General features: G+C 39.3%; 1 protein-coding gene across 2 annotated transcripts in view; it reads right to left on the bottom strand.

Annotated features, from left to right (window-relative positions):
- Nucleotides 1-16744, bottom strand: part of LOC117297467 — a 43363-nt gene that overhangs the window by 10103 nt on the left and 16516 nt on the right. For both annotated transcript variants that reach the window (XM_033780521.1, XM_033780520.1), the window contains exons 5-6: nucleotides 3045-6428; nucleotides 1630-2107 (exon numbers count right to left, since the gene is read on the bottom strand). In XM_033780521.1, the coding sequence (XP_033636412.1) occupies nucleotides 1630-2107; nucleotides 3045-6428 (3862 nt within the window). The remainder of the gene's footprint in view (nucleotides 1-1629; nucleotides 2108-3044; nucleotides 6429-16744) is intronic.

Below are 16744 nucleotides of genomic sequence, written 5' to 3' on the forward strand. Positions count from 1 at the left end.
ACCATTCAGCATAAAAACAAACTTTGCTTAATGGTCAAGCAGTGAAAAAACCTGCAGTGCTGCTTACTGTTGCATTTTGAGACAAATTTTACCGATCTGCTTAAGCATCGGTAGCCAAGCACAAAACAATTTTGCTTACACGATTTTGCTTACCAGGATAGGGAAACCAGCCAAAAAAACATTCCTTATATACTGTTTGTGGCTGGTTTCCTGCTAATTGATGCTGAGCACAAATCTTTTCAGCAAAATATTCTGCTGAAGCAGTTCTTTGAAATTAGGCCCTGAACCTAAACGAAATGGTGCTGCTTAACATAAACTTGTGCACTTGTTAATTGGATGCTGTAAGTATGGAATACTGCTGTGGTAATGAGCATCATGTATGTGGGTCCTGCACTCAAGTTTACTAATTATTGTCTATGCTTTCAACCACCATTCTTTTAAAATGAGGGTTAGCTTATCGGCAAACACTTTCACAATGTTGTTTAGCATCAAATGCTATTCAAACAATTCAAATTGCTATCAAACGTTTTCCCTTTTGGCTAAATATAATTATTTGATATCAAATGTTTTCAGCAGGGAACATCTAATTTACATTTTATAACACTTTGCCCGGTAACCCTTTATTTTTTCCGAGGCTAGTTTTTTTTTCAGCAGTTACAAGCTCAATGTCATTGCACAAGATGTGTAAGCAGTGAATGCGGAAGCAAATACACACGGTAAAAAGCCAATTCCTGCTAAGCATTTACATGTGGTTTATGCATATTTTTAGCGCTTATTTCTCCAGCAAGCAGCACCTACATTGTAAGGCTAAGGTCACACCACACCACTTTATTTATACACAGCGTTTAGTGCCACCGGTACCCACTGTGAAAGTGCAGTTGTTTTTCTACATCTCCCTTGCTTATTATTGCAATCAACATTAGGCATTATGTTTGGCTGCAAGAGGGCGCAATAGTGAAAGACATTTTTTAACAGCACCCAATTACATTAAAATGAAACTGAAAAATATATAACCTTTTTCTTTCACATTCGTAAAGCTGAAATTCATAAAATCAAAACTTGTTTCATTAGTACCATTTCTAAGCATTTCTGAACTTTAAATCCAAACAGCGCCCTCTTGTGTCCAAGCATAATGTCTACTTATGCACCAATAGCCATGGGAACACAATAAGATGAACACAGTTGTTACTTCATGTACATGTTTGTGTAACTTCACCAGTTTAAGTGAAACAACAAAGCCTTTAAGAACATTTAACAATTTCTTATTCCTTGTTTTGTTGTGCAGCTCTGGTTTTTTTCACAAATTCTGAAATTTCTCAGTTTGGTTTCCTTCACAACAGAAGTTTCCAAAGACTTTTGCAAACATCAATACCTGTTTCGTTGATTGGCCAGTGATTCAACATTGGCCAATTCAACCGAAACGGTTGTTAGTTTCCACTGCCAAAACGCACCCTTGGTAGGTAGACGCATAGAGTAAAACCTTTTCAAGCCTTCAGCTTCTCATTCACATGCCTGCCTGCCAAACCAATGGTGTTCCTGCTTAAACAGGAATGTAACATTTCATTAGCATGATTGATTTTCTTCATGGAAAACGAAACCATAATGAAATAGAAATTGTTTTTGTTTTACCTCTTTCTTTCCTCAGCACCATTTCCCTCTCCTCCGCTAACCGAATATCTCTCTCCATCGGAGTCTCCTTCTTCCTCCGCATAACAACAACCTCCTTCTCCAGTAAGGTCATTGAATCTGTGACCTTTGGACTCTCGGTGGTGACCTTTGACATCTCAGTTACATCTGACTTTTCCACAATGACCACGTTAGGAATGTCGTCAGCAAACGCTGGAGTGTGGACAGCTTTTAGGGGTGTTGGGCCCCTCTTCGGTGAGGAAATGTGGGTGGACGCTAAGCTTTCTCTCTCATGGTCCGCCTCTCTCTCTTTGGCTAGCCGTATTTCGCGCTGAACTGGGGTCTCTGCTTTACTCTGTGGTGGGGCAACGGTGTCCTTTTCTCTTGGCTCTTCTTGTTTCATTACAGGGGAAGCAGGTTGGAATTGGACTGGGGAGGCGGGTCTCTGAAGGAGGGGAGAAGGTGGTCTTGCTTGGGCTGACTGTAGATGTAAAGATTGATACATGAAAGACAAATAAATAATAATAATAATAATAATAATTAGCATTTTGAATAGCGCATTTTGAATAGCGCATAACTCATAGTGATTTTACATGTTCCTATGCGCAGTAGAGAAAAAAAGACAACAAAACACAAATACAAGATGTACTAGATATCAAACAAAAATGCATGAATTAAATGTTTAAAAAGTGCGTCTATAAAGCAATCTTAAATTTAACAATGGAACCAATGCTTTTCAAATGGTATGGAAGATTGCTCCATAAGGTTGAGGCAATGAAAGCGAAGCTGCATTCACCCTACGACTTGGCAAACACTGGTGGAATAACAAACAAATTGTTCTTATAAGAACAAAGAATTCTTGATGGCGTGTAGGATATTTATAGCTCTATCAAATGACGAGTCACAAAATTAGAAAAAAATTCTTTCAAATAAAGAAATAATTATGACCATCATAAACAGTTGAATGTGGTTGAGTTGTTAAGCAAAGATTGATTTGCAACATCTGTTTTGGTCCAATTTGAATAGATTTTGTGCACACAACAATTATGCAAAGAAAACATGGTGTTTTTGTTTTGCATCCTTCTTGTTTAAATGCAAAGGAAAAAGCTAATTGAAATGAACAGTCTACAAAATGTATTGTAGCCTGTGAAACAGCCAATCCAAATTGTTTGAGTATGGGACTTTAACCAACGACCAAACTTTTTTTGTTTAAATAGTTCTGGTTTGTTACTTGATATTCAAAAAGATAATACTGATCATTAAACATAGAGATAAAGTGACTGCAACATTTGTTTATGTGTTATTCTGTGTATGAGCAAAGCATACTGTGAAATTTTGAAAAGAACCTATTTTTCCATTGTAAACCCTTCATACACTATTTCATTTCTGACACGCACATCAAAAAGTGTATTACGTACCTTATTCATAAGACTCTCTCTGAAGCTAACTGGTGACTGTCCAATGGAAACGCTGCCCTCTGTTGCCTTCATCGGGCCAGCTTTTTCTCCATGCTTTTCATTGGACCTCCTTCCTCTGAGCATGTTCTGGTACTCTCTGTAGCTTTTGTATGGATCAGAGGAACCTGTTTGGAGACCGAATTTCACGGAGGGTGACGACTTTTGTGGTGTCTTTGCGGATACATTTAGAGGAACTTCAGGTGACTTGGGGTCCACTTGTGGTGAGACTAGTTTGATGGGTGTGAATGTAGCACTCTGTTTGACAGGACTTTGAGGGACTTTCGGAGTTGAACGCCCAGATGAGCTGAGGGGGCTGTCGATACTGGCGTGTTTCACTTGGGTCTCTTGCAACGCTTTCTGACGCTCAAGCACATTGGCTTCATCGCGCTCTTTCTGTAAACGGATTTCCCGTTGCACTATAGACTCTCTTCTAATGATAGACTTCTCTTCAGTGACATTATGTGGTTTGCTTTGGTCCTCCTTGTCTCTTATTATCACCTCCAACTCGGGACTTCCCATTAAGAGTTCTTGAGGTGCAGCTTCTTGCTGCTGTGATTGTTGCCGACAGATTTCAGGCTCGGCAGGCTTTACTGTGGTGGCAATGTTTTTTTGCTGAATTAATGTAGGACTTGTGGAGACAGGTTTTTCCGATGGGGCACAAGGGCTAATAAGGCTTGACTGTCTGCTCGATGACATTTGCCTTATCATTTTCCGTTCCTTAGCATCATTCTCATCTCTCTCTCTTTGAAGGCGAACTTCCCGCTCAACTATCGTCTCATGAACAGAGACCGCTTCCTTATCACTTTTATTTTGTATCTCTAACTTCACAACTGGTGACTGTTCAGTTTTATGTTTAAGAAGCCCTTCTTTCAGAAGCTCTTGCTCACGTTCTTTCTGCAGTCGAATGTCTCGTTCTATAACACTCTCTGATTTGGCCCAGTGACTTTGAATTTCAACCTTGCGTGTGGGAGTGACATCATAGCTGTAAGAGTCGCTACGATCAAAGTCATCATCTGGATCTTTAGGCATTGTGTCCATGATATCTGGTTCAGCCGGAATCTCTATCATCAACTTAGCCTTCTCCTTCTTCTCCTTCTGCAGTTTCTCTTCATGGGAAGCAGCTTCTTTGGCCTTAGCCTCAAAGGAGAACATCCTCCTTGGTTTGACATTCTTCTTCAGCTGTTGAGTTTCTGCATTTTGTCCTGATGCAGTGGTGAGTTTCTGCTCCCAGAGGCTGCGCATCTTCCCAAGGTCTATAGGAGTCACTTCCTCTTTCACCTCAGCGACATTTGTGTTTTCTGCTGTCTGTTCTGGTAATGTTTCTGAAACCTCAGCGGGTTGTACACTTAGAGCAGATGTGACAGTTTCCTTCTCGCTATTGAGATTAAAAATTTCATCAGTTTTCCTAGGAGAGGTAACAACAGCCTCTTCTTCTGTAGAAGGTCTTTTATCAACTGGATCAACTTCCACAGTTAGACAAGGTGATTCCAAACAGACTGTCTGATGTTCACCTTCTAAGACATCTCCATTTGAGGGCAATTGTGGGTTCTCAACTAGAGGTATGATAGATGTGACTGTTTCAGGTTCTGGTGTCGGTGCAGTCTCACTGAATTCTGAATCAGCAGTGGCATCTTGATGGATTAAGCTTGTGGTGCGTGGACTTGGTACTGGTATTTCAGTTTTAGCAATCGGTGACGATGGCTCTTCGCTCTCCGGTGAGGTGAGATCTTCTGAGAGGCTGTCTTTCTGCCAACTAACTTTCTTCTTCCTCTTGACCTTCATGGCGTCCAAGACGTCTCGTCTCTCCTTCTCATACTCAAACAGCGTCTTGCCATCCTCATCTACAAGCTCGGAAGACTTTGAGCCAGGTTTTGGCCCGTACAATGCACGAATAAACTTATCTGACTTAACAGAGACACTAGGATCATGTTTTCTGAGGTTGGAGATACCTTCAGAAACAAGACTACTTGGTGGAGGTCCACTCACACTCCGTGGTTTTGTGTCAGTTAGGACAACTTGATCGCCACCAAGGCCAAGAAGGGCATGTGAAGAAACAAAACTGTCTGTTGCGGCTCTTGGCTTGGTCTCATATTTGGTCTCTGGACGCTGGTAAGTAGTTTGCACTTTGGGAAGAACAGGCACTGTTGGTAGGGCAGAGGAGAGATTGACTGATGTGGGTGACACAACTGCAGATGCATTAGAGATCTGCGGCTGAAACACGAGGTCTGAAGGGACATCTTCATCTCCAAAAAAGCTTCGCCGCTTAGCCGTCAGATCTAGCTTAATGCTTGTCACACTCACTTTAGTCTCAGTTTCCATGTGATCCTTATTATCATTTGTAACATCTTCAGAATCTTCACTGTTTTGGGTGATATTAGCCATACTGGCTTCTTCACTTTCACTTGCGATAGAAAGAAGTCCGTTAATATCGTTGGACAGTTCCTGTAAATTTTCCTGCATCATGGCACTTCTGTCAACTACTTCTTCTGCAGGAACACTTTCTTGCATCAAGACGCTACTGTCTACTAATGTGTCTTCTTCTGCCATTTTGTTCAAAATTAAACATTGTTCGGATGGATTTACGGGGAAACTTTCTCCTTCAAGCTCACTCAAGTCAACCACCTCTTCTGCAGGAACACTTTCTTGCGCCAAGACGCTAGTGTCAACTAATATTTCCTCTTCTGCCATTTCGATTGATTTTGCATTATCTTCCGATGGATTTTCCGAGAAATTTTCTTCTTCGAGCTTCCTGGAGTATTTAAGATCCTGCTCCGAGATGTTTGTGTCTTCTCCACTGTTCATTGAGGCATCTTCCTCATCATCAATTGTGGTTCCATCTCCCAACTCATTCAAGAAGGCGTCAAGGTCACTGGGGGTTCTTACCCTCGTCGTTGGCTTATTCCCCGTCTCCACCACCACAACATCTTGGGGTGAACCAAGAAATGCTAGCAAGTCACCATTACTCTGGTCTCCGCTCAAAGACACTGAGGCATCATGTGTGTTATTAATCTCGACACTGTTCGGCACAAAGTCAAAGTTGTTATCAAACTCTGGAGGAGGTGCAACCACCATCTTGGCATCTCCAAAATCAAGAAGATTGTCAGTTTGCACTTGGCCATGTTGCTCCATATTAGCATTGATATCTGCTGGTGTCTTGAGGCTCTCTCCATTGGAGGCCATCCACAGCTCAGGTTGTCCATTTGAGGAGGTCATGGCAACATCAGCTGAGCTGTCCCCACTCCCGATGGGTTGGTCTGAGAGGAGGTCCATGGTGTTCATGCTGGTTGTGGTTGGTTCTTCAGCGTCCTTCTTGGTAGATCTTTGATTCAGATCAACAGTAAAAGCCTGAAAAATACAATTAAAAAAACTTATAAATTCCATGAACAAAATTAATATGAAAGCAGTGTGGTGGTAAAAAATAATACATTTATAAGCTACCGTTTTGAGAAACTCCAATGAAATTGCTGGTTGTTCTGAAAAGAGAACCTGGCATTACAAATAGAAATGTTGACAAGTTAAGTCTGTTGGGTTTTTTCTTTACCGCTTGTTATTTTCAGAACCACAGTCACATAACTGAGAGATTTTTTTTACTGCAAACCTTAGTTACTGGAAGGAGTGTGTCCATTGGGAATATTTTAGCATAACATTTGCCGAGTATTCTTTCAAAGAAAAAACATCACAAGCATCTCTGACCAAAGCTGGTCATGCAACTTTACACAACGCCTGCCTGAGTTTTAAAAAGCCTAACCCGGCCCCCGCCCCCTTCTGGTTCCCTCACTGTTCAGGGCAGCACAGGACACTCCTAAAACTGCTACAACTGTTTACACTATACACATCTCATAAACATGTTTATAAGCACAAAAGAAAGTAAGTTGAACAATCCCCACCAGTCCTAAATAAAAAATACAAAAAAACTCTGACCGTTTGAAAAAAAATGTTTGAATGCGACCAGTCCATTAGTGCTGAAACCTACATTGTGTTTGTGGCATTAAAACGGACACTGGACACCACTGGCTGTTCCCTTGAAATGACTTGCAGTCATTCATCCGTGGCCTGTAAAGAAATCTTAAAAAGAAATCTTGTCCTTGCAGGAATACCATAGGAGTGGTGCCAAGCTGGTGTCCATTTCAGTGACTTGAGGCGCAATAAAGCTTTTAATCAGGAAGGATTTGAACAACTCTAAGCACCCTTCTGGTTAGCTTTTTAAAGTAATTGATGGAACCAAAAAGTGTTGGACATAAATACAGCTGTCCATGTATTCATGTACCTCGTTGTACACCCATCTCCAAGAAATGAAAACAAACAAATGGTTATCAACACCTGAGACTATTCAAAAACAGGGACAAATGCATTTGACCTCAAAGGTGATTGGTTACATCATGGAGGCTTCCTCCATGGTTACATTGGTGAGAATGGGGTGGGGTGACTTTTGGTATACGACAGAAACAAATCAAAGGGGACCACTTTGCCTCCGTCACATGAAGAATTTTGTACCTGAAACCACTCGAAAGTGTTTATTTATAAACATATTTAACTAATAATTAACATTTTTCAAATCACCCTCAAACTTGCTTGTCATTCTGTACATTTTAAAATGAAATTTTAGAGTAAAAAAAGTTAATCAACTCAAATACATGTACATCATGTACAAACCTGCATTTCTATTCAAGCATTGAAATACCTTTTGGTTGGTTTCAGGAAAACAAAAGTTACAACCTTATAAAAACTGCTCTAGAGACTCAAGTTAAGTAGTACACAGTCATCCAAATGTTTTTGTATGAACAGATTTCCTCTACATATAATAAATCTGAGATCGAACACATGCTGGTCCAGTGGTTAGACTGCAGAACTTTTACATACAAGGTTGTGGGTTTGAGCCCACCAAGCAACCGCTGATTTCACAATGACTAGAATAAGTATTCTTGAATCAAAATTTCATGATTTTGCACTTCATAATTATACATGTAGTAATAAACCAATGTTTGTGCGAGAGAGATTGGCTTTTGCCAGCTTGCCGTTTATATCCCTATGTGGGAGATTGCTGAGTTTCCTTGACCAGTAGATCATCTAAACAAACAAATGACTGACTGTCAAATATATTCTCATTAGATGTCACTTTGGCCAGACCTCTGTTGCCCCTGGTCTTGGCCTTGGTGCCCCTACAACAATTTTCCCAAACTTAAAAATTTTCCATTGGAAGTGTTCTTCGAAAAAAGAAAATGGCCTTGCCCTCTCAAAGATAAAATTTGAGGCCTGTTATACATTCAAATGCAACCTCTAGATATAATAGTGGATTACAGATCATAGATACATCTTCTCAGATTCAGAATTTTGGGGCAACAAATGTTTAAAATTTGTTTACATGACCACATTTGTTCAAAGTGACAGGTTTCAAAACAAATTCTTTATCTATACTATCAGAAGTTGCTGTAGGCTTCCAACCAAAGGTTTCTATTGCCATTTATTTTACCTTCCATTTAAAGCACTGCTCTACAGAGGTTTAATTTGCCTGGCTTGTCTGTAATATAGAGGTTTAATTTGCCTGGCTTGTCTGTAATTTGCCTGACTTGTCTGTAATTTGTACAAACATACATTCCACCATGTACTCACAATTTTGTCCACAAGTTGAGAGGTCAAGAGCTTAGTGACTAAGGTATCTGCAACGGCATTAAACATGGGTTTTAAGAGATCTGGATCAGACGTCAACAGAGTTGTTAAGCTGTCCTTCAGATCGCTTGAACGCTTCTCCTTGGAGAGTCCTTTTCTGTCTCCATCAAGAACGGACTCAGGCGCTGTTGGCTCCATCAGAAGGTCTGAGTGTGATCCTGCCTCATGATTTTCAACGACAGGTTTATCTCGGTTAGATTCCTTAGAATGTTCCTTGTCGCTCATTTCCCTGAATGTTTCTCCTCACCGAGGAACTATCAAGACATTACTGAAATTACCTTTTAGAACTTGACTAGTAGTAGTATCTCTTATTCAGTGTGTTCCTTTCAAAGAGTTGTCTAACACTCCCCTCTAGCAAACATCATAACTTTAATACTCCAATGGCTCACTCACACTAACACATTCATGTTGTTTGTTTGATGAAAAGAGGGACGCATCCAAAACTATTGTATCTTTTTCAGTTTGATTTCAAAGCAGGTTTCTCAAAGCACACTTCAACGACCCAACTTCAGATGTCCTCAAAACTGATATCCATGAATCGTTCACACCTTCCGAGAGTCTTGAGAACTACACATCCATTCTGCTTGAAGTGAAGTTACTTGAAGACACCACACCCATGTTTTCTTCTTAGCTTCATGCACCTCCAGTACCACAAACCTTCTGTGGATATCTGCTTGGTTTTGGACAAGACAAGGTAATCTCTGATCCAGTCTATAGACTGATAGTGACCAGTGACACAAACAATGTTTGCAAATTAGACCACATGCCTTCACCCGTGGTTGCTTCTACACAATGGTGTTCAAGGCAGGGGCTTCACCATTTTGAGGGGACTATAATGAATTGGTGACCAGAACAAAACTCTTTAAATTTGTTTAAAGATGCAGGGGGCCTTGTTACCATTGTCAAAAAGATGCAACAACATCCGTGACAGATCTTGTGCTAAGTGGCGTCTTGTAAGATGTAAAATTGTTAGCATCAAGAATTAACCATATCCTTTTAAAGGCAAAGCATTTTATTTTTTGATTTTTGGAACTGCCTGATTGTTTAATCCTATAAAAATGAATGTGAACAATAAAAGTAAAATTCCATTTCAAAGAGTGGTTGCATTTTTGAGATACCACTGAAACTCCAGAGCGATTATGTCCATACATGAAGATTATAATCCCTAATAGGAATAAACACCCTCAGATTCAAATTTGGGGCACAAAAATTAATATCTTATTTACACACTTCAAAGTGAAATGTTTTCTTGAAATGCTATAAACTATCGAAAGCTGTTGTATGCTTCTAACCAAAGCTTTTTATTGCCATTAATTTTAAGAGTGATAACCAAGCGTACACCTTCCCTTTAGAGAAAGACATTGCTAGGGTTGAAAAATGCGGTCATTAATTTTTTTGCTCCATTTAAACCATAGGTCCTTTTGGTTGGTAAGCGGTTTGTAACACTTTCTGTTTTCTCAAAATTGTTCACAGCCACAAATGATCGATGAGGAATGATGCTTAGCAGGAGACCAACTGGATAGTAAATGATGTTACAAATGATCGATAGTATCGGTATTTTAAAAGTGGTCATGCTAGGTTTACAGCGTGTAGCTGTTCCCATTATACTTTAAGTGGCCCTGTTAAGTTACCCTGGCTGCGCTGAAGTCTTCCACGATACCCTGTGCATTTGCTGTGGTGCTCTTTGCAAATTCCTTCTAAATGCCCCCTTAACAGAAGAAAAGTTATGTACCCCTTCAAGAACGAAATTCAAGGCCTGATGCATGTAAATCAATATACTATAAATATTGATGTGGTAATCAAGGATAATTCTCTGTTTAGGTTCAATGATATTATTACTGCCCCTCTACACATGGCAGGTTCTATACACAATAAAAATAATCAATATTTGGATGCATAAGACATAGGCCTACTACATTGTACCATGGAGGTAGAAATTGTAAAGAACATACATGAACAAGGAACAACTTCAAATACAGTATTTGGTTGATAAAACTGTTGACCAAATAATACAAAGATTACAATGAAGTGTAATTAGCACACTATATTGTGAAGAACAATGTTCTTCTTATAATCGTTAGGCCAACATCTTTCTGATTATGAGGGGTCCTAATAAAAGTGTCTAGTACCATGACATGCGGGTCTGAAGATGGCAAGATACAACGTTTTTGGGAGGGAAGGAAAGGTTGGAAGAAAACCCACACAGTCAGGTAAAGACTGGGTCCACAGAGGTGAAAAGTTGGATTTGAACCAGGCTTTATTGAGGTGACAGGCAGGGAAGAAACCACTGAGCTAACCTGATTTCCAATTGAAGGTATACAGAATTGATGACCACGTGCTCATAGAGTGTGAAACAGATTGAAAGGAACCTCAAAGGCGGGAAAAGTAGCATTTCATTGCAGTAATTTAATTGACTCAAACCTACATGCACATGATGCAAGTCAACTTGCCTAGTGTGCTCATATGTAATGTTTGCAAACCCAGACGCTAATAAAACAGCATTATACATTGATTGTAAATTTACCTGTTATTCTCTTTTTCCATCAAGAAGCGCTGCCAAATGAGCCTTTGACTAAACATGCACTCTTATCCAAGTAGTTAAAACATTCCTTCCTTTTGTTGAGGGACAATCTTTTGTGAGTGCCCGAAAGCTCCCATGGAAATCCTGGCATCAACACCAGTGGCTTAACTGCTTTGCTGAATACCAATAGAGGCCATTGCGCTGGAATTTAACTGCTTATCATTTATAACAACAGGTAGTTTGGAATTATCCCTTGGGCTGACTCATCTTCTTCAGGAGTAAGGGAGGTAGAGTACAGCTGTCTGTTCCCAGGCACAGATACCTACTTTTAAATCTTGCTGTCTTTCCAGTTGTTAACGTTTCTGGAATTTGTTTTAATTTTTTTTAAACAATTTTAGGTTGATCTGCCACCATCAGAGTCTTTTTATAGCACACAGATCTACTATTAAGGTACTTGAAACAAGAAAAACATAGGATTTGAGGCATTGCATGGTGAGGTAGCAATGTTTTGCAGTAATACCATGTGGGTGTGTCTACTTGCCACACAGATTTTGTTTTTTAGAGAACTGTCTTGCTATTCTACTACCACGGAGTAGAAAAACATCTTTAAGACAGGTTTTTTGAAATGTTTGAACTATAAGACCAATATAAGTTACCAAATCAGCATTCTCCCTGAAATGGTCTGCTGGCCGAATGCTAGTTAAAGCACTTGAGGATCAGTCAAAGTATACTCCAAGAGCTCTGGCTGGCTACATGTAGTTCAGCATTGAAAAGCATCCTTGTTTCAAGTATGGATGTTTCAATGAAATGTGGACCAGTTAAAAAGCTACTGGACTAGTAGAATGACCAGCTAAAACTGGTTCTGTTGGTTAGTCACAGAAATTAGGGCAAACTCTACCAATACAATGCAATCTTTCCCAACACTACTTTTGTCTATACGTATACAAACTCTGATGAAATCACAATTAACAACTCATGTGCATCAAAACCAGCCATTACAAATAACTATAACAAACGTAGATTATTCACCTCACTGGTTGCAGGTCTTCTACAACAACGAAAAAGGGGCAACAACCTGGCCGGAATTTCACACTATAATGATTTAAATCCCTCAGAATACTACACAGCGCTTCTAGGTGTGTTCAATCATGGAGGTAGAAATAATTGGCAAGTTTGAAATGAATATTATTCAGAATGTGTGAGATTCAAACAGTCAACGATCAAAACAAAATGATTTCTTCCATCAAACAGGGGGACATTTAAGGGACACCAAGGAAAGGACCAGGGGCAATTTCAAGGGGTATACAGGAAGTTACAAGGGGCAATTTCAAGGGGTACCAAGAAAAAGACATGGGGCAACAGAGGCACCCTGCCTCCATTGACTCAGTGAGATGTCAGGACTGAGTACAGTGTAGTTTTAACTCCATATTTTCAAAAACTGAGTTCTCAGCGACTACAAGAATCTACTCTACAATTCTCAACAAAAACCTCTTCCAAGTGAAATGACTTCCACCCCAATAAGAAATGCTGTGCATGTGTTGTGTTGACTGCACTGATATAAAGAAATATTTTGAAATACTTTGCATTTCCAAAAATGAAGAAGCCAAATGCCTGAACAAACATGTTAATAACTCCAAACCTTAAAAACATTTTGAACTCCTAAATTCAGTATTGCTGTCAGGGATGAACTTACCACAGTTGAACGTTAATAATCTCAAAAGCAGAGTTATTGTACAGAATTTCCCTCAGAAGAGTGTCTTCCAATCCAAGACCATACCCATCAACTGTCCAGGCTGTCCATGTATTTATCAATAGCCGTTAAGGAAGATTTGATGGTCTAATGGTCTTTACAACCCCCCAGCAAGCAGGCAAACTTACTTTTATCTTAGTTGAAGGCAACGCTCATTGTCGTTTTGCGAATGATTACATCTTTTCAGCGTACGAACTAGAGCAAATAGGGTTTATACACAGCAGCCACAGTGGTAGTCCAGTATTGTAGTTTAGCTTGATATCCCCATAATAGCGCAACCAGTACTGTTGACATGCTACCTAACTGTGTGACCCAGTAGGGATTTATTTGAACAACCCCAAACTGCTTTGAAGACAGGTAGACCATAATTATAAGAGCAAATATTAGTCAGACTTCTCAAGTGTTTATCCTGGACTCCAAGTGCTACAGGTAAATGCAAATGAGAGAGTCTAAAAATGGTGAAGTGTATAGCTTTGTAGCTTACATGTACTCAATAAAAATGTAATCATGGAAGCTTTCAATGTGCCTTATACGTGTAAATAATAATTATTATAACAACATGAATTTATAAAGCTCAACAAATGCTGGACAAATGCCTGATAAAACACATGAGGACCAGTCACAGTTCACTGTTTTGAAAAGCATCCCAATTTCAATTGAAATATTAAATCGTGAATAGTACACTAGATAAACAGACTGGTTAGACTGTGTGTAAGTCTCATGAAGATCTGAACATTGGGATGTGCTTTTTCTACCTCCATCATGGTGAAAGTGGACAATTTTGTTTAGTATGTGAAAGCAATTATTTGACAAGGTTAACACCAAACACATTCAAGACTTGCATGGTCTATGGACATTGAAGTCATCAAGAAACCAATCTTGTTCAAAACATGCACATAATCCTTTCATGTAATTGAGAGCTAATGTGACTAATATCAACAGCTGCCATGCATGCCAAACCATATAATTCCAGCTCAGGGCAGGATTTGAGCCAAACAGGTCTCAAGAGCCGATTATTAAGACAGAGTTGAAGGAAACAACCCTCTATCCTCCAAGTTGCTTCTCCAACCAAACGGAGCTGGCAAAGATAATAATAGACCAAGGATCTTCCAACCATATCCCCATAGGAAGGAATAATTCCTGCTAAACCTTTCCATGGCTGAAGTAAGAATACATCCATGCCTTTAACTCTAAGAAAATAGAAACCTTCTAGTGTCTGGTTTCAGCCACAACAACATGTGTCCTTTTGTTGCAAAAAGGTAAGCTGTTTTTTTCTCCTTGAAAGTACAACAAAGCATTTATTACCTCCAGTCTTCCCTGGTAAACCACTTGCTTAGATCCAGAGAAGATTCTCTAATCCTCCAAGAAGGTTGTGCGTCCTCTTTCCAAGAAACAACTATAACCTAACAGACCTCAACAGACATTTACAAACAAGTGCAGTACATTTAACTCTGCACACTGACTCTCATCTCCAGGATAGCTAGTCTTGGTGCAAGACGTTCTTGTATAATGTTAAGTAATGCCGTGTCCAAATTGACGGTTACAGCTAGATTTACGATCACTATGCATTGAAGGACATCCTTAGCAATCGTTGTAGTCGTAGCCGTAGCTGTAGCAACCAATTCGGATATGGCCAAGAATGGTAATTGTAAGCACAACATTCGGCGGTAAGCAAAGCCATGAAATTGGGCCCTGGTCTGGTGGCTCAAATTATTACAAACCTTTTCCTACATGTATGTTAAGAAGCCCTTTGGGAATAACACTATCATGACGACAATGTTACCAGCTTTTCATTCCATTGCACCAAAGCACCACTCAGCAAACAACTCTCAAAGCATGGAGCGAGGACTTGTTCTTGATCACCAATGCTGTCATTCAGCACCAAATATCCATAAGTAACAATGTGCAATTTCAGCAATTAATCACTTTGTATTTAAGGTCAGCCCACCTTTGGGAATTATCAGAAATGCATGCTGGTCTGCACATTACACTCCCTTGAAAAAAAAAACAGGCAAATTGCTTGCAATTAGTTACTTAGCAGACACATTTGGAAGAGGTTTTTGAATAATATTGTATGTACATGTCCTTGAACCGATATTGCAAAACTGCCATCGAAATACAGATGCTCATACTGCTAATACAGCGTACAATGTAGCCTACATGATGTATGTACATGTATGTAATGTTCAAGACTCGGGAAAATATTGGTCCACCATGTGGAACACAGTACAAAGGAACAGTCATTGGTTATTGTTTTGCTCTATTGTTGTGAAATAAAATAATCAATAAAACCTAGTTACAGGTGAAATAACAATTAATACTGTAATCGTACCCACACCAAGGTTCAAAAATGGTAATTGAATGCAGGCTATAAAATGTCAGTTAAAATTTATCAATAATGCCGAGTGGTCTGGTGTCAAATGTCAACTTCTTTTTCTCAGGCATTTGCTTAAGCAAATTATAACAAAATTTCTTTAAACCAAAGCAATGAGAAGATGTGACTACTGTTTTTGTGTATTATAATAACTTTCTTGTATTGAAAACAAGAGACCCTCATCACCTCAAACCTGTTATTGTAAGCCTGACTATATCAGTGAAGAAAAGGTGATGAGAAATGTTAATTTGCTAAAAGTGGGAAGAAAACCCCAAACTGGAGAAAGTCAGCACAATTCGGTAGGAACTGAAAACAACAAGGCTATGGTCCAGGATTCGAACCAAGGGCTACAGGGGTGATAGGCGGAATAGAAACCTGTACCTGTAGCAAGGAGCTGTTTATGTTTTGTCTGAGATTTGGTGTGCTTCCTTAAAGTGCTTGTTATTATTTGGCAAATCAAAATGAGACAACAAAATTATATGGACAATATCTTATTACCTTATGGGAGTATTTCAGACAGAAATGTTTCTCAGCACAAATGGTACTGCTGCAAGGACAAAAGCTAGAGTTGAGATAAACAAAATATTACTTACAGTCTCCTGACAATGACTAGAGCACACTAGTCGAACAAGGAGACCAACTAAAAAACTCACTCCACAATAATGAAGTTTATAACGATCCTCTATAAGGTAAGGTCACTGCCGATTTTCTACTTTCCCCCATGTAGTAGTTAAAAAGCAGGACAGTTCTTTGAGAAGCCTCCCAAATCCAAAAATCTACTCTGAGGTAGTAGAATATATAGCAAGACAGTTCTCTAAAGAACAAAATCTACCTGGCAAGTAGACACACACATGATGTTACTGCAAACCAAATATATTAGTTTGCAATCATAAGACCTTCCAATCTAGCACCACGCCTTTAAGACATGGCCTTGGACAAGGCGGTATAAGGTTCTTCACTTATTAACAATAAAGAAAGAATGTGTTGAATATCCAGAAAACCGTTGACTGATAAGTATACTTCAAGGATAACAGCCAGGTGTCTTTGTTTGCAGATAATACAAACCAAACTAGACTTCAACTATTTCAAATATGCTGGATATTTGAAAACTCACATAATATTATGATGTTGTTTTAAAACATTTGCCCTGGCTTTGAAATTCGCATTTGACTTGGACCATGTTACAATTGTGACTCCGGGGCTAACATAAATCATCATCTTGGAAAATTAAGCCTTTGGAAGTGACTATGGTTTGACCTAACATTTACAATTCCAAATGCTATGTAAAATGAAATGTAAGTTAGTGCCCTACAGTTCTGTGACACTACATGTAAATCACTTGTTCAAAC

The sequence above is a fragment of the Asterias rubens genome, chromosome 12 (assembly GCF_902459465.1).
Source record: "Asterias rubens chromosome 12, eAstRub1.3, whole genome shotgun sequence".
NCBI lineage: Eukaryota > Metazoa > Echinodermata > Asteroidea > Forcipulatida > Asteriidae > Asterias > Asterias rubens.